We start from the raw sequence: 22,544 nt of genomic DNA on the forward strand, positions 1-22,544 counted from the left end.
TGTAGCCTACATTACAAAATACTGTCCCTGCCCACCAAACATTTTGACAAACAATGTTGTGAGTCCAAGTCAGATGAATAAGTAATGGTGTGACCCATTTTCCCATGTTGAATATACAACTTGGTTCCCTGTAATATTAGGTATTATTATATTATGTAATAATACCTATATTGAAAAAAGAAATGCTTAACAAACAATTGATTCAACTGGTCGTAGTACCGCTGTCTGTTAGAACAAGACTAATTTTCAACTTAAATTTGGCAATTACTCGATATTGTGCAAATAATGCAGATAGAATACATATTGTTGTGAGCAGCACGGGAAGGCGAGACGGGAGCCCAGGTTCAGCAGAATACATCTCTCGTGCCCCATTCACCGCATGACTGCGAGAGTTGTCTTATATCAAGACACACACATTTACACAAAACCAACACTCAACCTAACCCATCACCACTAACGTCTCATTGACGGTGTAAACCGTCAATGAGGACACTGTCACTCCATGAGGCCAAGATAAGGAGATGGCGCCTCACTGTGGATATTCAAATTCGAACTACTAACCACTGATCAAGCATTCACCTGCGGGGACATCCAGCAAGTAGTCGCCTCCATCACAGGACACAAAACAAAAGGCGTGAATCAATTATGAATAACAAGGCCAAATATCTGATCCTCTTTCAGCGCCCTCTGGCCAACTGAACGAAAACGCCAAGGAACATCTTTCATACACTACTATCTATGACAAAACGTACCCAAACCAATCCCGCTGACATGATGCGGACACATTCAGAATAGCAGCATCAGACTGGAGAACCATGGAACATATCAGCAGCAACACAGTCAGTGCAACGGACTGTTCTAGGATTGGATAGCACAGTCCGCCAAACCAAAAGGCACAGAGGCTCAGAAAAGGCAGAGAAAGAAGAATAAGTCAGGGTACAGATTACCTAGTAAAGAAACAACTGGTTGTTCTGGAAGAAAATGACCTAAGCAACAATACCAATCCAAGATCACCAAGGTCCCAGCACAAAGGGAACCGCTGCACATGGAGCCACCACCACAAATACACTATCAACAAGGATAACAACAGCACCCCACCTGACTGGACAAATGCACATTAGGAACCCTCATCCTGGACAGTGTTAAAGACCAAGGAGAGTCGCCCAGCAAGAGGCGGAATGATAAGACGAGGCCGTGGAAAAGACTATGCCGAATCAAACAAGAAATACTTGGGATGCTGACAAACAGATGATTTCAGGCGCTACCAACCCCTGCCATGTACTTATGCACAATGGCAGCGCAACCAGCCAACATCAAAGCTGTTCACGGGCTCCACCAAGCCAAAAAAATTCCTGATGATGGTGATGAGGCACAATCCAGATGTAACTACACCAAGATGGAATAGAATGTGTTTACACAGGAGGTCTACTGGTCTACACAAGCCGCCCCCGAGAGAGCCACCAGTCCAAAGGACAAGGCTCCAGGGTTCTTGCCATCTTCTCTACACTGGTGCCACCCCACTCTTCAGTTTCAGCCTGGGATCCCAACCTCTATTGGTTGACGACCAGGGTGGTCACGAAGAGTAGGAGCTCCCCACATCTCCATCCTTGCAGCATCATGCAGACATGTCCCGGTTTACTGGTCTCAGTTGTCAGAAACAGAGACCAGTAAACCAAAAGCCGTGGTTCATGCCTGAGCAAGGTGGGCAAAGCCTTTAGAGTGCCTTTGGGCTGCGACTGAAGAAGGGGGTTTTGTTATGATTGCTGTAAGCCGTACAGGGACTGAGTTGCCTTTCCGCCCAAATCATCCGGAGCTTTCAATCGTGCATGCGGAAAAAAATCGGAAAAACAAAAGAACGACATGAACGACCCTCGCGCAGATCCGGATTGTACGTACCAGATCATATAAATAATGAGTGTCAAATACGGTAGTCTAATGCGCTTTTGCATATACTAGGAGATGTATGGTAACACAGAGAAGACATAGGGGGCTAAGTTAACATTCGTTTTTAATCAGACAAGTAGACAAATAGTACACGATATTGTCAACATTAAAAAAAAAAAGAAATCAATCACCATAATTCTTTTTTTGCTTGGCACACTAAAAACAATGCACCTGTGTCTGAGGATCTACTTTAATACACAAACATCAAATAAAAAAGGGTCAATAGTGATCAATAGGAAGTAAATGAACGATCCACTACAGATCATACGTAGCAGATCTTAGACATTTTGTGCATGTGCAAATCCAAGAAAGAATCAATGAAATGTACGATCCCCTCGCAGATTTGGATCGTAGGGTTGGATCGCACAACAGATTTGTTCAAAGAGAACTAGTTATTCATGAATCACCCATGACTAGTGTCCATTCTTTAATAGATCCATGTTTTGGTAACTTTTGCTTTTGAGGTTGTTTCCCTGTTCGATAACAGAAAGTAGGCTAGCACTCTTTCAGGGGAAGCCGGTATCCAAAACAATACTGTTGCAATACAACTGCACACCGACATGTTATCAAAAGCATCCCTGTATTCACATCCCGCAGTGGAACACATTGGCTTGTAGCGCAGACTGCTAACGAGATGAACGATCGATACACATAACAGGAAGTGATCATTATGTGAATGATGTTTACCGATATGGATGCAATAAGAGGGCTGTTTACTGCATGTCGAGTGGAACAAAGAATGCATTGCAGAGTGTTTGAAGCAAGTTTTTTCAGAGCAAAAGTTTACTAACGGAACCCTATACAGATGGGACATCCCTTGTCATGTGTTTTGACACATTGTTTGTGATAATTAACAACAACGGAGTAATCCATGTAGCAGGATGGGATTTGTTGTCTTGGTATTCTGTGAGAGAATGAAGGATTAAACAATGCATCTTGGCTCTGTGGTCGATTTGGGACAAAGGAGATGGGAACTATACCGTGATTAAATAATCTTCTTCAAATCTAAATGGGTTAACTTTGAATTGGTATGAAGTTGTAAGATATTCAGTATATTATGTGAACATGACAATATCGAACTCAAAAGTAAGGATATTTTACACTTTTTTCACTTACTTATTTACCAGACAAAAAGGGCGGGTATAACAAAACAATGACAAACAAACCTTGACACGAGAAAGGGACTTACACATGATGCATGGAACAGTTTTTGCCTAGTGTTTACATGCGTTATGAATACATTAATCTAAGGCATAATGTTTTACATCCATTGCTTTCCTTTTTTTATTCTCCTCTTTTCACCATCACTTCTTTTCTTGCTCCTCAGTGGCGTCCATGTTGTCTGAACCGGAATGAAAGTCTTTCTGAAAACAATCACAATACAACAATAATACAATCAAATTACTATTTTGGCTGTTGTCTTTTTCTTACCCTAACCTGCTGTTGATGGTTGACGTCTTTCTAAAGCCACAAAATAGGTAAATAACTCGAATATTTTGTATTATTCAGTTGTAATTTTGACCTATCCGTCACACGAGCTATTGCATAGTCTTACGAACATACCATTTCCCTTCAAGAGCCCACCACATTATCTAGTAAGAGTGCTGTTAGATCTCAGGTCCTACTTAAGCCTCTTGGTATTGACTTTACTTTATTTCCCACTTGTAGAACTAGTTCATAAACATCTCCGGCTTGTTTGATGTGCATTTGGATGATATTTGTCGTGTTTGGTAAATGTATGTGGTTGTACCCCTTGACCCCCTAGTGGTGGGTGGATTCCTTATATACCACTCAGGATTTGGTGCGGGGAAGCTTGCTCAGAAAGAAGGACCAAGATGGCGGTGCCTTGAGGAAGGCATGATGAAATGCCTCCTCGTAACTCTTGCCACTATTCAAGTGTCTAGTCAAGCTTATCATTCAACCAGACAGTTTCACCCACATCCTGACGATAGCCGGGGAACGTTTGAGAACCTTTTTGAAACTGAACAAACAAAGCTGTATGAAGTTAACTCTGACTTGCAACCGCTTTCCGTGACCCCCGAATGCTGGGACCCCTGTCAGCGACAGGGGGCCCACCAAGTCAAGACGCTGAGCCAGAGGACGTAACGTCTTCCTGGGGCTGCGGGGGGGGGCACCTTAGTCATCCATTTATTTGTACATGGAAGCAAGACGTGTGGTTTAAGCTGCACGTGGCACTGGGTGGATCCTTGAGGGATCTTAAGGCCCTGTTCTCCAATGAACTGCTGCTCGGTTGGATGCCTCTGCCAAGGGTACCGTGACACCGTGGGGTTCGTCCAGGGTCTTTGTTCCCAGAGATGAAATTGTATCTACTTCGTTTGGTGGCTTAGCAGTAGCATTTTGACGACATTAACACTAATACTACTGATGGATAGTTTGGGTTTGTAGTAGTATGGTTAAACACATATTCAACTTTGTGCTTTTTACCATGGCAATCGACATATACTTATTTCGACAAATAGATCCTTCAATCTGGATCCCTAAGAACAATTCAGTTGTGTTTGTGTAAATATGTAAAATTCTAATTTGTAATCTGTAAATATGAATTGAATTGAGTGTCTAGGCCACTCACCGCTGTTCCAGCATTTCCAGATTTCCTGAATGAGCAGGACAGCCATTTGAAGTACTCTCCCCTTACCTTGAAGGTACAACCATGTAACATGGATTAATACTAAGGATAATATCATTAGTAATCTTAACTTAATGACAGATAAATATTGTAGGCAGTTTTTTGGATGATTCTATTGGAAAGTGGAAACGTGTGTTGCATTTTCAATATTTCAATATTTCACTCATAATACTATAACTAATAATATCACAATTATCAATATACCAGTTCGATAAGCATTGTCCTGTTCTTATGGTCCTGTATAAAGATGAACCATAACAAGGGTTCTTGATTTGGACCCACCTCCTTGTTGAGCAGACAGTGCACGATGAAGAGGAAGGTGCCCTGCTGGGAGTTGAGCAGGATGAAGAGCACCTGGAAGAAGAGGTTGGCCTGGTACAGGCCCAGGATCCAAGTGCAGCCCAGGATGACAGACTGGGCCAGGATCTTGAACACGATCAACCTGCAGAGACGTTCAAGAGACGCACAGCAAAGTGGATCAGGTACAGGATGCACCCTCTGGACCAACCACGTTACTGCACTCTCATTGGCTGGAATAGTTCCAGTTGATGTAATGACAGACAGACGGACAGACAGAGATAACAGAGTCTGGTTGAACCTGGTGTCCTTGGACTGCGACACATCACTCTTCATGCTGGCCAGGGTGGGCCTCAGGCACACCAGGGTGGCAAAGAACAGCACCAAATTCATCTTGAATGACACAAAGGCACATTTTAGAGGATCCCACATGTTAGCCTACAGCATAATCTCTAGGGGATCCTGATTTGGGCACAGAGAAGCAGAGGACCTCTCATGCTTGCACAGCGCCCAACAAAAAAAACATTAGAACGTTGGCCAACGTCTATTAAACATGTTGGCCAAACCTTCACCCGACAACTATGTAGAATGTTGGTGTATTTTAGTGTCTCTCTTTTGTTCACATTTCTAGTCTAGGAACAGGCCAGGGCCTCTCATACTGATACAAGGTGTTATCTCCAACATTCTGCATTGTTATGTCTCAACAAGGTTGAACCGACCTGGGACATAGCCAGGGCCAGATACCTTATCAAGGCTGAGAGTGCGTCTGTTCACGTGTTATTCATGTATCCCCTTTTTGTATAATACTCGCCCCAACCCTTTGGTTCGACGAGAAGAGGGTTCGACAGCCAAGGAACAAGTCATCGACCACCGGGTCCACTATAGATTATTCAACCTAAGTCTGTATCTCGCTGTATTACATCCTGGAATAAACCATCTATTCAACCCTCTAATCCAACCTGTCAAGCTGCTTTGATTTCGACTTCAAGAATTACTACTACGACTGAAAATACACAACGCAGAGTCTGTCTGAACAGTTTAGAAATAAGCTGAAATCTAACAACTCCTTAGAAAAAATAAACTAAAATCATGCTTTGCCGGGTACAGCAGTACAGAATACAAAGTCACTGGTTGCTAATGCCACACGTCGATTAATGTCCCATCTCACAGTGTGACAAGAAATACAAATACAAATAAAGTCAATCTACTCACACCAAGGAGAGCGACCACAGGCCCTGTCAGAGCCCAGTTGAAGCTGCGTTCTGTCGATAGCCAGCACCTACACAGTTATAAGAACAGAGTGTGTGTATGTCATATACGTAACTATAGATACACATGGTCATAAGTCTGTGGGTCACTGGAAGTGCTACTCACGCCTGTGAGTCTGTGGCACCATATCCATCAGAGAACACCGCTGCAGACACGCCCAGAATCACAAACGGTGCGCCATAGCCAATCAGGTACAGCACTGGTGTAGGGAGGCCGTCCCTCTGGATGACCTGGACCTTGGAAAGTCTCCGGACCAGGAGGAAGAGCTGCAGGGCCTCCAGGAGCATCCAGGAGAAACTGGCCAGAATCAGGAAGTGGAGCACTCCGGCCATGACTTTACAAGCCACCTACAGAGACGACCAGGTTCAAGGTATTTAACCGACCCTCCTCTATGCTCTTCATCCTCAGTACAACCTCATATGGCCTACCTTCCTATGACCTCATATCCAAGGGCGTTCCTTCCTATTACTTTTCCTTATATGGCTGACCGTCTACAACCTTGTAATTGGTTACAGTAGTTACAAACTATAGATTTCAATGTCAACAGATAAAGAGGTCGACCAAGTCTCGACCCTGTCTTGATTTTGTGACGATGAAACTTTTGGTCATGCCCATTGTAAAATATAATGCTAATAAGGCAATACCTAAAAAGATAAGGTTGCCCTCCTTCCCATTCAACACTAAGAATGCCTTCCCTCTTATTCAACACTAAGAATGCCCTCAGGGTATCATGAGAAGAGCATATATCCTCCCAGGCGGTGGATCTGTTCCCCTACTGTGTGAACAAACACCTTATTGTCAACGTATCGGTCCATCCAGAGCATCAGGAAGTGGGAGGAGGCGAGGCTGATGCAGAGGTGCAGACGGGCCGTGTTGTTGATCTTGGCGTTCCAGCTGCACAGGAGGAAGGTCACGATGGCCAGCGCAAAGAAGAACAGGCCGATGGTCACACACACTCTGTTCAGCCACTTCAGGAAGGGGTCCTCTGGAGGAGGCTGTTGAGGAACAAGACAAGAAAACGTGAAGCTTGTGAAAATATCGGGAATGGTTGTGTCGATAAAAGCGTCACCGCTTGTAATTTGGCACTAAAACAAAACGAACACACTGTCTGCTGAACGTTTGGTCTGGAGGGATCTAAGTGCCAAAGAGAGATTGGTTTGGATTGTTTTCATTCACTCTTTTTACCAAAGTATATCTGACAGAAATCTCTCTCTCTTGCCAGTGTGGCAGGGCTGGGAGGGGTTGTTGGCAGAAGTGGTAATGTGGTTCATCTGTGCAGGTGTGGCCTACAGGCTGGGCTTTGACCAACTTTCTCTCTGACTTCAGAGATTGAGATCTCCACTGTAAAACCGATTGTTTTATTAGGGACCTGTATTGTAGTGGTATGTGTCACTACGTTGGAGCAGTTTCTGCATCAAACAAGGCAGGCATGGACCCCTGTCCTTCCTGCTCCTTTGGCTCTCTTGTAGAAAATACGCATCTGGCAGCTAGAGGAGGAAAATACGGCGTCCACAGAGAACAAAGACAATACATTGAGCAGTCGAACCACCTCAGGGTGAGCTGCTTGGTACGTACGTCTCCGATCTGCAGGATGAGAGCGAAGGTGGAGAGGTGGGAACAGCTGCAAATGGTGTAGTTCTCATCGGAGTATGCCACCCAACAGCCCTTTACCGACCAGCGGCTGGCCTCCGCTTCCTCGCCCCCGGAGGCATCCACCTTCGCCGCTGTCTGGTCTTTGCCCTCCCAGTACACACAGGTCACCAGGCCAGCCTCTGATTTCTGAGGATGCAAAAAAAAAAAAGCAATCAGTAAAGAACTGATATCGCTTCATGGATGATGATGGATCGAGGTATAATATTTTGGTGGATAGATAGATGGAAGGGTGTATTCATTTAGGTTTGGACATGGATGTAGGTACAGATGGATGGGTGGATGAGTTGACGACTATGGCGCATTCTGTCAGACGGTTCACCTTCTTGTGCTGGATGGTGAAGTTGACGGGTTGGGAGAAGTTGGAGTGCTTGGTTTTGGGTAGGAAGGCGGTGATGATGTCAGAGTTCATCTCAGTCTGGTTCTCGGTCTGTAAGAAGCGGGGAATGAGAAGCCTCTCCATGTCGCGGAGGGTGAGGACTGCAGCTGCTGCCGATCCTGCAAAAAAAAGAAAAAACATTTTTCTTGGTTCAGATTTACTTCATTATAAGTTGCTAAGATTGAATATTTATACGTTTTGGCTGTGGTACACTGCAACAAGGCCATTGAATTCCCTCTATAAATGTGCCAAATATAAATCTTTTGCTCCTAAGGTCTGAACCTCCATTAAACGTTATGAGCAGGGTTATTTTTGTACACATCTGTACTTTTTTTTTTTTAAACAGACTAAAAACATACAGAGTATACATATGAACACAAAGTCATGATTCAAGTATTTTGATGTTCTTCACACTTGCCAATCAAAGAACAATATGTGGAAACTATGACAATTTAATTATTATTTTTCCCTACATTTTATTTCCGCACTACAATGAATTTTGATCAAATTTCATGGTCCTCAAATATACCAGAAGTTTGCCCCACCAAACAACCCAAGATGGCCACCAGGTTAATAAGGTTGATGGCCACATTCAGTTCTTCCACCCAGCCAGCTGAGGGGGTCACTATTCCTCACCATTGTTGTCCTGAGCCAGAGCCTCGAGGTTGACCTCCATGCTGATTCCTTTGACCGAAAGGACATTACTCTCTCCATTACTGCATCCAAGACTGAAGGTCTGTATACTCAAATCTAGAGGGAAATGTACAGAGACAAAAGGATATAAACGAGTTGATTGTGATCCAGCAAGCCTTAACATAGTTCCTATAGCCTCATTCCTAGTACCTAGATCCAACAACCAAGGGACTAGTGACTAGTTCTAATGCCTTGGTTGCATGTTTCCTACCTACTACTGCAGTCTGGAGTGTCTTGTTGGTTCCGTTCTGGCTGGGTTCTACAAGGGAAGAAACCAGACCCTCAGAGATGTCCAGGATCACACTGCCTGTATCTGCATCTCCATCACTGGTCACTGCCTTGGGTGACTTAGAGTTAGCACCTGACACTTCCTGGGGCAGAAGGAAAGCGTTGCTATAGTTGGGTGACAAGTTCTTGAAGGGAATTAACGGATTTAACAGACATAATATTATAACGTACCATTGATGCAGAAAAGCCATTTTTGACTGTCTGAAAAAAAAGCAAAAAACAAACTGCTGATGTCATTAGACTGTTTATAGTGTATAAACCTGTTTAATTATTTGAAACCCCAATCAGGTCATCTGTTTGAGAAATAAGTAGTCTCTGAAGACTGATGAGTAGCCCCAGCCAGTATCTGCCAAATTCTAAGTAAATTTCCTGGAATAGGTGCTCATGAAAATAAATGAAAATTAACTCTGCATCGTGCTTGGTTGAAATACCTTGGATCTGGTTCTGGGTTTCTGAATCCCCTCACCCAAAACGTGGCTCCCTAAAGAACAGACATGTAGGCTGGAGCGTCGAAAGAAAAAGACGCCACTCATCTGTCTTGAGAGACTGTGAACTAACTAACTGTTTTTGCATACACTGACCGCTTCTGACAGAATGACGCCTGCATTATTCTTCAGCTGTTGGGCGATATTTCCAAGAAAAGCTCTTTCCTTTGTTTGTCCCTGAAACAGCGACACAAATCCCTGCTCAAACTTTTTCCGTTTCCTTTTCATACAGTTTTAAGAATTAATTTTTCAATCGTCGTACTAATGCTTCTCCCGAACTAGTTATTATTTTTCTGTTAACAATTTTATTCTCGAAAAAAACAGTACTTGCCTCTGGAGGTTCAATCGCATCAAGAATGTCCTGAAGACCTATTTAGTTATTGTTGAAGAGAAAATCGTATTAATAATTACTATCAATAATCATAATAATAATATTGAAGATCCTTAATGTGGCCTAAGCCCATTAATGATCTTACTACAGATGGAACAGGTTTTTTGTTTTGTCATGATTTAATCAGCTTCATTTCTGTCTACATTGAATGTTCTACGAAACATATTTGGTATGTTTATGCAAATGTTATGATGATTTATCATAACCGAACTTCATGTTTGTGGAAATGTAAGATATTATCTCATATGTATCTTACACTCGATGTAAGATAACGACCACTCTCTTGGGGTTGTTTTCATAATTGAAGAAGTGCATTCCTAACTACAATATACTCAAAAAGTCGGTCTGCTCACTTTGGCAGAACGTGACACCAGGTTCCCAAATTACCCCCGTTGTGGGGTAATAGCCATCAGGACAGGAGCAGTGGAAGGTCCCTGGTGCGTTGGTACACACGGTTTTAGTTCCACAAAGATCCACCGTCTCACTGCATTCATCGATGTCTGTGGAGAAGCCAGGAGGTTGGTAGACCCTGACCTGCTTTTAAATCAGGGCAATACAAGCACAACATTGTTGGACACAGAATGACCAACCACACACCATTGCATGGATTTTCAGAGCTGGCGATCATATCTGAGAGGTCGAGGCGGTAACCGTGGTTACAGGTGCAGAAATGGGCCCCGATTGTGTTGTTACAGACGGCCTCAGGACCGCAGATGGTGACGTCTTCCACACACTCATCAGCATCTGTTCAGAGACATATAACATATTTGCATGACCACATTCATCCTATGCTTGCACATAATCGACAGCTTTATTTTTCCTTTCTACATTATTCTCTACTATGGAACCCTACTCCTTCCACAGTTGTTCACATTGATACTCCATTCCACGTTTTAAAATGTTCGTATTAGCTTTGAATAGAGCGCTACCATTGTTTTATATTCTACTTTTAAAATATAGTTTTAACATATTATCCTTATAATAGAAGTCAATGGGTGGATGGCAAAGACGTCCACGATGGCAAAGCCCTCCACCCATTGGTACACACAGCATTAGTTCCCCAAAGATCCACCATTCTCTTATTCTCTGATAATACTTCATACCTCGCAACTTGGTAATTTTTTTTACCTTTAAGCTTTATTAAAACATCATTTCAACCATACTTTGCACTACAGCACTAACCACATTTTCTGCAAGAAATGCATTTTCTAGTTTACAAGCAAGAGAGCGATCTTGATTGTTAATTTAAGCGCCTCTAGAGCTGTAGAAACATGACGGCTCTGTGTAAGATGACCGCTCTCTATGTAGATATAGAGGGCTCTTTCTAAGGTCTTCAGAACACAACCATTCTCGTTTTCCTGCGAATACACACTTCTTATGCATAAAATGCCCGTCAATTATTCACATTGCAGCTGTTTTAAGATCTGAGTTATTTTGATCTGAACAATGAGCATGATTTATAATATTCCACCTTTGGCTACATTAGTTCCTGCATGGTCTCTTTCCTGCCCTGCCCTGTGTGTGTGTGTGTGTGTGTGTGTGTGTGTGTGTGTGTGTGTGTGTGTGTGTGTGTGAGTGCGAGCGCGCGCGCGCGCGCGTGCGTGCGTTTGTGTGTGTGTTTATTCCCTTCATCATATTGTCTATGCCCCTTGTGGTTCTCTAGCTCTCTGTTTCCCTGACTACCCGAGTGCCTCAACAGCATCTTTCCAACACTCTGCTTGTGTGTTTAGCTCCAGGCTGCAGCTGGTCTTGTGTGTATCTAGTGTTTGTGAAGGTCGGTTTTTCTTGTGTCTTGAATTTACATTAAGTAAATCTTTGAGTTGAGCGCTGTGTGTCTGAGTGTGCCTGAGTTGCAAGGTTGAATCTTCATTTTCTTGGTGGATACACATAGAGGGCAGAGTGTGGAAACCCAAGACCAGAGTTGGGGCTGCGTGTGACGCCCTGGGCTACCCTCACAAATAATTTGATTATTTGTGAGGGTAACCTGATTGGTCAACTACGCCATAGTCAAATGAGCATGAAAGTACAGCTACCCATGCTCAAATAAAAAAAGGCTCATCACTGTGAATATGACTCTGTGGCTGGGAGAAGCTGCACACCTGTGGTCCAACAAGAAATTAGTGTGCACAGGTGACACCAGGGGCCTCTACGAATTCTCTTTTTTGCATAGGAAATTTCCTTTCCTATGGAGATGACCCAGAAGTGCTTGGAGGAAAGGTGGTTCGAATTCTAAAAATGCTTAGGAAAGGAGCTTCGATGCTTCCTTTAACCCTCCTTTAGCATAGGTTACTCCTGAGCTTCCTTTGAGAAAGGAAAGCAGATAGTGGCATCCCATAATCCTTTACGTTGGCAATATTTAAAGCAACATGCCACCGACGAAGTTTACTGACACTACTCGAAGACGCATGGGAGACGCAGTAAAGCAGAAGAATAGAAGAGAAGAAAATACAATTGATAATAATGGATACCAATTCCAGAAACATAATTATTTAAATATAAATGAATTTATTTATTGCTGGTTAGTAAGCACATAAAATACACTATAAGAAAAGAAAATGCCAACTTCACATTTAAGAAAGACTACTGGGGGCAGTTAATTTCAACATCAACATAAGTTTAGCCTCTTTTTATTCACATGTGAATTGGAATTCAAGTGACCTGAAGTATTCCCATTGGCCAAGTCCGACCTGAGTGATTCTCACTGTTGGCGATAACCTGATTGAAATCAATACGACATGAACGCATGGATCAAAGAGCGCTTGCTTTGGTCAATCTTCGGAAAATTGTACTTTCATACTAGAGACGCTATAGATCGGCAATACCCGCCGTCGCGCAATAACGTTGGTTAGGAAGAGTGGAGTCGAATTCATTTTAAAGTGTTGTCTATTTTTATGTTCGAAAGGAAGCACCTTTCATCTCTCCTTGACCCGATTACATTTTCCTCAAAGGCTAAGGAAAGGAGGCATAAAGGTTAGGAGATTTGACTATTCGTAGAGGCCCCAGCACTCTCCACACACACGAAGAGAGAGATTTCCTGCATGGTTTACAATTAAGCGTCTTTATTACAATTAGCAGACGCTTTTATCCAATGTGACTTAACACACATTGACACACCGACGGCAGAGTCAACCATGCACGGCGACAGCCAGCACGTCAGGAGCAATAAGGGTTAAGTGTCTTGCTTGCAGGGACACATCAACACAGCTAGGAGGAGCTGGGGATCGAACTAGCAACCATTCGGTTACAAGATAACTGCTCTACTTCCTGAGCTAAGCCGACCTCAGTCTGACTTAATCAACCCTACCCTCTCAACTTGTCCGGAGGAGCCCAGTGAACGTCACCTAGGTGGCGTGTGGCATGCACATTGCTACAGCGACTATATCTATATGATTTTAAAAAAATTTGCTCACTGTGGTATAATAATTAAATCTCAAGTGATGTATGCTCTGCACCATCATCTGGTTCCTCACCCATCAGCGATCTGTGACGACGGTAAAGCTCACATTCTCACCTCTCATTGGCTCATGTTGTTTGGATGCTAAAGTGAAATTGACATTGACTTGTGGGGAGCGAGTCCATGTCTCAGTCTGCCGTTCCCCTGAACATAGGCGCGTGTCATTAAGCAGATGGCATGACTAGATACCTTCACAGGTGTTGTCCTCATCAGGGGCCGTGGACGGGTCGGTGGCTATGTATCCCGGCTCACACTGGCAGATATGTTTTCCAGGAACATTGGTGCAGTTGGAACGAGGGCCGCAGACGGTGGAATTGAAACACTCGTCAATATCTAATCCAGGGGGAATAAGTTGAAGGAAGAAACACATCTTAACCAACAGAACTCAACTCCAACCAAAATCACTCCAGAAACACAAACGTATTACAATGTTGTACATCACAGATAACATGACGGCCGTGTTGATATCACAGGGATATTGTCCCGCTGGGAGTTGGAGCTGGTGTTGGAGTGTTTTTTACAGACCTTGGCATGGTGGAGCTGCAGCAGGCCCAAGCTGATACCCCACATGGCAATCACACTCAAAACTTGCTGGGATGTTCTTACAATCACCCTCACCGCAGGGGTATTCAAGACACTCGTCAATGTCTGCGGAGACAAGAAGACATTTTTAGGGAGTGAACATCATAAAAGCAGAGTTTCTAATTTAGTAAGATTAAAGAGCCAATTATTTTGTATGTCTATTTTTGTCTTTGCCTTAAAGCAACCAGAACTAGGAAACTGCAAAATGAAACTAATAGCCCTAAAGACATTAGGCCTACAACATTAAAGGTTGGGTATGGGATTTGCGAAACGCCAGCAGATTTTGAAAATACACAACTCAAATGGTCCTACCCCCTCTCCTTCAACGCTGACTCTGACTCCACCCATTCCAAGTACCTGGACGCGCAATCATGCACGAGCGCGAACAGAGATGCGCGAGAGCGAGCCAGGCTAGCGTAGGTTTTCGTTTAACAACATGGCACTACATTCAGCTGTAAGTTGCACCCAGTACCGCGGGAAGTAGGGGTGCTGGGGGTGCTGCAACACCCCCTGTCCGAGGCCCTGTCTTATCACAGAAAACGATCATTTCTAAAAACTCTGGCCAAAGTGGAGATTTCTGAAAACGCCGGTTATGTGTTGTCGTGTCAACGGGGAGAAACGGGATTTTAGGTTCTGAAGCGTCACATTATGCACCAGGAAATGCTTAACGTCATGTGAGCGCCCGCTGTACCGTATTGGTCCGAATATAAACACAAACCCCATTGTAAGACGACCTATATTTGTTTTTATGAATAAATAAATTGTATTCATTGAAATAATATACGAAAATAAAAAGGCTTAGAATAAAACACTGCATTGCCACTGAACAGTAGTGCAAATAGGCCGTACTGATGTGTACACCAAAGACTATTCCTGACACTCCTCTGCCCCGCTGTGTTCGCTCTGGCTGTGGTCGCTCCGAACTGTTTCGGCCCGTGGCAAAGCGAGTCATCCTCGCTGCTGTCCAAGGCATTTTGAGACGCAGCATTTATTTAATGCTCATATGACCTAGTGCTGAAAAAAGGTTATATGAAAAAGTGTGAGGGTAGCGGTGGTGCGCTAAACTTGTTCTGTGAGCAGCTGGATGTGAACCATGGTGTGAAGGAAGTGAACACAACGATCGATTTTCAACTGTGCGCGCATGCACTGGTGTAATTGAGCTGCGCAGCGCTGCTATCTTTTTTTATCAATGTAACGAGTTGCGAGTCTAGTGCAGGCTGAGTTTTTTTTTTCCAGCACCCCCTGCTGAGAATAGCCTACGTTCTCGCGGCTATGGTTGCACCAGATGTTATAAACATTAAACGGTCACATAAATCATTACTATTTTTAGAAAATGTATGTTTGTTTCATATAATTGTATTGGAAGTCCTGGTTTTCACTAGGGTTGCCGCGGTGTGGACATTTTCACACCGAGTAGCCTAATACACTCGTCTCAACACCGGTATTACCCGAGTATAAACGGTATAAACTTTGAAACTAGGTCAACCGCCACACAAGCATCGGTTTTTAGACCCTTCTCGTCCTTCAGTTGCCGCCAACGTTCGAAAGCAGCGCCTAGGATTATTCTTGATTTCAGTTTTTCTCTTTCAGCGTTTTTATTATCAATTACTCTCTGAAAAAGAGTTTTCCTTCTCTTTGCTGGTGGTGGTGGTGGTGGTGGGGATGGTGGCGTCTTGTCTGCCATGGAAATTGTCTTCTACTGCTAGGTCCAAATGTGGATTAACTAGTTCCAGTAGCTACCGCAGGATAACAACAAACAGGAGATTGCTCTGGGTCACGAGCACTGCACGAAGGGGTCGCGCGCGGGGGAGGGGGAGTGCAGTACGACCGTTTGATTGACGTACTTACTGTCCAATGCAACTCGGTGGCAATGGAAATGATTGGCTGGAGTTTTTCGAGCCCTGCCCGTTCCACAGATGATTGACTTGTTTAATTTTCATGTCAGTACTTCTAACTCAGTGGCTGTAAGCGGGTTATGATAAGGATTTCAAGTAATTTTGCAAAAATGGCCAAAAAAGCGAATTCCATACCCAACCTTTAAATTACTGGATATACTTTTACTCTCTACATAAGAATTACAATAACTCTTGAATATCTTGTGTCTTTAATGAAATACCCTTTAAGAATAGGCTTATAATAACCGTAAATCGCTGTATCATTCAGGTCATTTTCGATGTGATCCAGGCCTACATGCGGGGTCTGATATGAGCTTGGTTCAAATCTTGAAGTAAGCGCAACAATTGAAACCCACTATGATCTTTACTGTAAAGGGCCGCTGAAGTCCTTCTTGCCTGATGAACCCTACCCCCGCCACTGTGTTAGAGAATCATTTTCAACTCTATTCATGCTATTATTATAATATCAGAATGTCATTAAGCCACAGCGCAAGGAGGAGGATCTCGCACTACCTTCACAGGAGGGAGTGGTTCCTAGTTTCTCTGCTGAATTAGTGTTGTTGAATCCTGGCAGACAGGTACAGTTGTACGTTCCATTGAGGTTGGTGCATATGGAGTCTGGGCCGCAGATATCAGAAGTTTTGACACACTCATCGATGTCTGCAGACATTCAACGGGCATCGGTTACACAACTACACACTACATCATCATCATCAACATCATCATTATTAATAATATTAATAATTACTGTTATTAATATTAAGTGCAGATCTAAACCTGCAATGAATAAGTAAACTAAGATAAGATAAGCTAAACAAGCTAAAGTAAAACAATCTTAATCAAGCTTAGCTTCAACACAATAAACTAAACTGAAGAGAGACCAATGGAGCTCACCAACGCAGCCATAGGAACCATTAACAGGAAGGTGCTTTGGGGGGATTTCATACCCAGAGACACAAACACAGCCTCCCACAGGGGTACTGGTACATTCAGCAAGGGGACCGCAGGAGTCTGGACCACATTCAGAATGATCTGAATGGTGACAGTGCACACACCCACACACCCACACACACATACATAATAGTTGTTAAAAATGTTATTAAAAATGATTTTGACATTGTATATAGTGAAGGGAGAAATTTAAACACAGAAAATGATATTCTCACAGGTAGCGAATCCAGTTCGCGAATCCCCAGCAGCAAGCGGTCGGAAGACATGGAAGCCTCCCGGACAGATCACCCATTCAATAGAAATGACGTTCCATCGGCATGAGCTACTGCTTGCGCCTGCTGATCCCTTTGTTGGTGTCAGGGATTCATTGACTGGATAATTCACCACCATATCCCTTGGGTATATGAAGCCACCCGCATAATTTTGACAATTGTCACTGGCTCTATCTCCACCAATCCCTGTGAATCTCCACCACTTTTTGTATAACAGTCTGTCATCTTTGGGGTGGCCGGGCCAGTCAGTTCTTTCAAAGGCGCGGTTGCGCCATGGATCCGTCAGGTTGGTGTAGCCGTTGCAGGATCCTGGATGAATTGATGTGATGGTGTCAACAATATGGAACACATTCATGATATTCACATTAAAATCAATCAATGAAACAGCCTTACCATCAAGGTATTCACCATGTAAGAGGATGACAAGCAAACCTGAGCAGAAATAAAACAAATATTGAGGTGAAATATTCAGCTGTTGCCTTTTCATTTTTAAGTGGTCAAATAACCAAGCACTAAAAGATTACTAATCGATGTAGCATATGCATGCAAGTGCGTGTGTGTATGTGTGTGTGTAGGGAAAAACGGTCTGTCTAGTTACTGGACCAGATGAAATGAGACGGAGAGGTAATAAAGTCTGTCGGCACGAGGACCTTGGATTTATTAAGTAAAGTGGCAACGGTTATACAAAGTCATAAAGCGTGAGAAATCTAATATGTCTAAGTCCCTAATCAGCGCTGATGGTTCGTCCAGAGCTTCGCCTCCGTGGAAGGTCTGCTGCAGAAGAAGGTGATGAGTTCCTGTGTGATACACTCTTATGCTGTATCCTCCTCTCGATGAGGTGTGTGCGTTTGAGATGTGTACGGTTCTGTGTGTTTTTGCTTGACCTTGCCTCCCAGGCCTTAGTGTATGCCTGTGGATCTTCTTGTGTTCTTCCTAATGGGGGAGAGCTTCACAGAGTCTCCTGTTTGTGAATCTCCCGTTCTTGAGGATGACTAGTGCATTGTCTGAGTGTCCAACATCTGCCTGGCTGAGAAATGGGGCCTTCGGCTCCGGCCTTGACCTGACTATATATTATGTGTGTGTTATGTGTTAAAAGTTGACTATATTGTAATGTGACTGCCATGTGGTGTGCTCTTCAGGCGTTAAAAGTTGACTATATTGTAATGTGACTGCCGTGTGATGTGCTCTTCAGGCTAGGGTAGGAGTTAGCTGTATTTATAATGTACATGTGATGTACTCAGCAAGTTATTTTGCCCAACATGTGTGTGTACATATACTGTTTCTGATACATTCATGCATGCATGTATATATGGATGGATGCATGTATGAATTCATCAAAACATGCATGCAAGTCTTTGACAATGATAAACCTCAGGAACAACCTTTTAATAACTATAATAACAGCTCAGGTTGAATCACTCAACAATTGGAAGATCAACAGAACATCAGACAAATAATCTGTGTATGGCTGACACGTTAGATAGCTGCATAAAGTGTGGTTGAAAAGTGTGGTTGAAAAGGTAATTTAAAAGTCACAAGAAAGACTTACTGAGATGTAACAGCAGGGCCCAGTAGAACATCCTGGCTGGTCCTCCTCCTCTGAATGAACACCAAGCCTTCCTGTCCGATTAAATGTCTGAGGGACTTAGAATAACCAATAACCAAAATGTGTTTTACGAGCTAAAGGTTTGAGCCTAATGCAAAAGAATAGGCAAATAAACAAATATCAGAAGACGTAGAATCACAGATCCCAGCAGATGGCCGGGAAGGAGGTCTCAGAGGCATCTCGCCATAACCACGCATGGAGTTTGCATAAGACAATAAGGATACTTGTGCTTCAATGTATGGGCATGAGGGGATTTGACCTCACTAACTGTGGCTGCTCACAGGAAGCTGAAAGGTTTGTGAAGTCCAACATCAGTCGATTTTTATGCATCCCTGTTACGGCACCATCACATGGTCGGAGATGGTACCAGATGACATGTAGGCTGAAGACAATGGGCTGCGTTGGAAACAAAGAATTGATTCAAACATTGCTTTAGACACATGGCAGGATTGTTATTAAATCAACGAAAGGAAAAAGAACAAAACAGAAAGGAAACCATAACTAAACCTAACTCTGGGGGAAAAAACTATCTTCCTCCCGACCAGAAATAAAAGGTAGGTGAGTCTGCCGGGTCCTCTAACTACGCTTATCTAACCTGAACTAAAAACGTGAAAACAACCATCGCCAACCACCAACGCATAAATGATAGTAAAAGTAAGAATGTTCCCACATGGGAAATAGCGTGAAACAGCCTGGGGTTGCGACACGGAAGAGGGATGCGTGCGGGATATTCCCCAAGAGATCGGGACAGGCGTACTTTCTCCCCGATGCCATGCCCACAATCAGTGCGCAGCAGGAACAAACAGCCTGTGGAGGAGAATCAGCAGCGGAGACCAGCGCAGCTGCGCAAATACAATACCTGCCCCTATAATGACGTAACAATACCTAAGTGACCTAAATCCTACACCTTCCTCAACACCAGTCAACCTGTAGCCATCCCTAAGTGATCTATTGCTACACCTTCCTCAACACCAGTCAACCTGTAGGCATCCCTAAGCGACCAAAATCCTACACCTTCCTCAACACCAGTCAACCTGTAGGCATCCCTAAGTGACCTATTGCTACACCTTCCTCAACACCAGTCAACCTGTAGGCATCCCTAAGTGACCTATTGCTCAACCCGGTATCACGCGATTTCGTGCTCATGCGCACGAGCGTTAATCTATTGAATCGTGTCCCAGAGCACGATGGTCCGACTTTTTTCGTGCTACACAGAACGAAATGTAAACCAATGCATTCTGAATGGGAGTGTTCTCAGACAATTAACGTGCTCCACAAAACGAAATGAGAGAGAAAGAGAGAGAGAGAGGGACAGGGAGAGAGCGAGAGAGAGGCTTCAGAATGGTTTGCCAGACAGTACAGTACACCCTAGTTACTGCATATATATGTCAATATTTCCGATTTTTTAAGCAGACTTCCTCAAAAACTGAAACGAACGTGCTCCCCAGAACACGCATTTCTCAGACAATTAACGTGCTCCACAAAACGATACGAGAGAAAGAGAGAGAGGGAGGGACAGAGAGAGAGAGGCTTCAGAAAGGGTGTGCGCAAATAGTACAGTGCACCCTAGTTATGTTTATGCCAAAACCACAAATGCTATACTGTCTATATATATAGATATAGATATAGATAGGCTATATAATTAGGCTATAATTATATTATTTAGCGTGTAATGAGACAATCTATAGCCAAATTGTCAAAGATGGCCGAGAATCTCCGGTAATATCAGCATGGGAAATCGGCGCATCAGACCCATGAACCTATAAAGAAAGACGTCATCTGAAGAGGGAGAGAAAGTTTGCGGTGCTGGTTTGTGTCACGTGAGTACAGGGCTCTCAAGTCTCACGCATTCGGCGTGAGACACACGCAATTCAACCCATGCACACGCTCGAACCCGGTGTCACGGAATTTTGTGATACTGTCACGTTATTTTATCTATTGAAACGTGATCAGGGAAACGTATTTTCTAAATTTTGTATTTCAATTGGAAGTATTTGTCGTGTCACTAAGCACGACTTCCAAACTAAGGTTCTGTCCGGGAGCGTTCTCTCTAATGTCCCCCTAATGCTACATACAGATCATTCATTGTTGAAAATTGTCTGTGATAACTAACAAATTACAGCTTTTGGCCACCTGTTTCTATTAAAATTGTCTGTGATAACTAACAATATGACAGCTTTTGGCCACCCGTTTCTACTTTCACCTTTGATTCTGAGAAATTGTGACAATTCACGGATACATTAAATGCAGGTGTGCTGCTCTGTAAACCGCGATGGAAAAAAGGGTAGCTGCTTCATCGGTTCTTTTTAGAATTGTATGTCTTGATGTTTATTTTATCTAGCCATCTATTGTCTTGTTTTTGGCTATGTGAATGAAAGTCTGCGTCGATGCCTCGCAAGTCCAGTGTCACGAGCGGACGTTGCCATGACATCTAGAAATCATACCGTATTTAATGGGTTATCATTAATATTGATGTGTAGGGGTTGATTATAACTCGTGAATAATATTGTTTATACCACGGTCTGGGGGAATACACGTATTCTGATTGGCTGCAGGGCGTGCATTAACTCCTGATATAGGCCTACAGACACCTGCTAAGTAGTTCCAGTCAGTGTTTAGATTCTCTGCCCGAGCCCGAGCCCGACGTGGGCCGGGTCGGGCCGATATTTGCCACCACTATACTCGGGCCGGGCCTTTGATCGAGCGTTTTTATTTTTATTTTATCATTGGTTTATTGGCCTAATCGGAGGAGAAATCTATGCCATAAACAGAAATATTATAGGCCTTTATTACAAGGGTCTTCTCAATGCCGTGGAACGCTCCGTTCACTTGCATGGGTAGTAGTCCGGTGACTTGTCAACCCCAGCGTCTTCCATTGCTAAGCGACGTCACCGTCTTTGCGGACAAATTATTTCTCTGTTGATCAACACTACGAATGGCCAAAATACTTGTATGCCCCCCCCCCCCTTAAATAAATACTATGGCAGAATTATTATTATTATTCTCAATCAACTTGAACATGTGTTTTTACGATAGAGTGGTGGAGGGATGACGTATGTTGGCCAACCCGGAAGTGAGTGTCGCCCTGGGTTCCCTTGACAAAAAGCCAACGGGTTTTTCCATTGGATTTTGGATTATTGCAGAAACATTTGCATCTTTGAAGCACCTCCTCAAAAACTGAAAATAAAAAAATAAATAAAAATAACCGTGCTCCGAAGAACAAAATGTAAAACCAATGCATTCTGAATGGGAGTGTTTCTCCGATTTTTCCATGCTACACAGAACGAAATGTAAACCCATGCAAATAAAGACTTCATGGTCATAATAATTTATACATCATTAATCTCCTGAGTGTGTAGGGTGGTATTCTATTTTTTTCAACGGGGCTGCATCCAGTCACTTGACCGTCATGGTTGCTATGATGGTTGCTATCGACCGCCCCCCTCTAATCATTACATGGCTCTAAAAACCATGCGGCAAAGGAGCTGGTGTCAATTGTCTTGTTTTAGTCGTAAACTAGGGTCTGATGGTAAAAAAATAGACAGATATTCCAAGGTATCCTTAAAGGTTGGGTATGGAATTCACTTTTTTGGCCATTTTTGCAAAATTACTTGAAATCCTTATCATAACCCGCTTACAGCCACTGAGTTAGAAGTACTGACATGAAAATTAAACAAGTCAATCATCTGTGGAACGGGCAGGGCTCGAAAAACTCCAGCCAATCATTTCCATTGCCACCGA

At 43.3% G+C, this 22,544-nt stretch overlaps 2 protein-coding genes and 2 long non-coding RNA genes across 4 annotated transcripts; all 4 read right to left on the bottom strand.

Moving 5' to 3' along the window:
- Positions 1-2,049: 2,049 nt before the first annotated feature.
- Positions 2,050-8,334, bottom strand: LOC132469770 (adhesion G protein-coupled receptor E1-like). Its single transcript, XM_060067848.1, has 9 exons — positions 8,130-8,334; positions 7,733-7,936; positions 6,934-7,152; positions 6,263-6,504; positions 6,101-6,167; positions 5,190-5,281; positions 4,874-5,033; positions 4,535-4,600; positions 2,050-3,308 (listed from the first exon to the last, which is right to left on the bottom strand). The coding sequence occupies exons 1-9, from the start codon at positions 8,325-8,327 to the stop codon at positions 3,249-3,251; spliced, it is 1,308 nt and encodes a 435-aa protein (XP_059923831.1). The 5' UTR covers positions 8,328-8,334; the 3' UTR covers positions 2,050-3,248.
- A 487-nt stretch (positions 8,335-8,821) lies between these two features.
- LOC132473289 (uncharacterized) lies at positions 8,822-9,831 on the bottom strand. The gene is made up of 4 exons (XR_009529306.1): positions 9,749-9,831; positions 9,339-9,368; positions 9,091-9,250; positions 8,822-8,936 (listed from the first exon to the last, which is right to left on the bottom strand). It is a non-coding gene; the product is annotated as an uncharacterized LOC132473289 (long non-coding RNA).
- A 23-nt stretch (positions 9,832-9,854) lies between these two features.
- Positions 9,855-16,644, bottom strand: LOC132469782 (adhesion G protein-coupled receptor E1-like). The gene is made up of 7 exons (XM_060067855.1): positions 16,488-16,644; positions 14,023-14,145; positions 13,687-13,830; positions 10,641-10,787; positions 10,397-10,543; positions 9,984-10,021; positions 9,855-9,872 (listed from the first exon to the last, which is right to left on the bottom strand). Exons 1-7 carry the CDS (start codon positions 16,642-16,644, stop codon positions 9,855-9,857), a joined length of 774 nt encoding a protein of 257 aa, XP_059923838.1.
- A 230-nt stretch (positions 16,645-16,874) lies between these two features.
- On the bottom strand, positions 16,875-17,621 carry LOC132473303 (uncharacterized). Its single transcript, XR_009529309.1, has 3 exons — positions 17,591-17,621; positions 17,141-17,506; positions 16,875-17,006 (listed from the first exon to the last, which is right to left on the bottom strand). It is a non-coding gene; the product is annotated as an uncharacterized LOC132473303 (long non-coding RNA).
- Between the last annotated feature and the right edge of the window lie 4,923 nt (positions 17,622-22,544).

The sequence above is a fragment of the Gadus macrocephalus genome, chromosome 2 (genome assembly GCF_031168955.1).
Source record: "Gadus macrocephalus chromosome 2, ASM3116895v1".
NCBI lineage: Eukaryota > Metazoa > Chordata > Actinopteri > Gadiformes > Gadidae > Gadus > Gadus macrocephalus.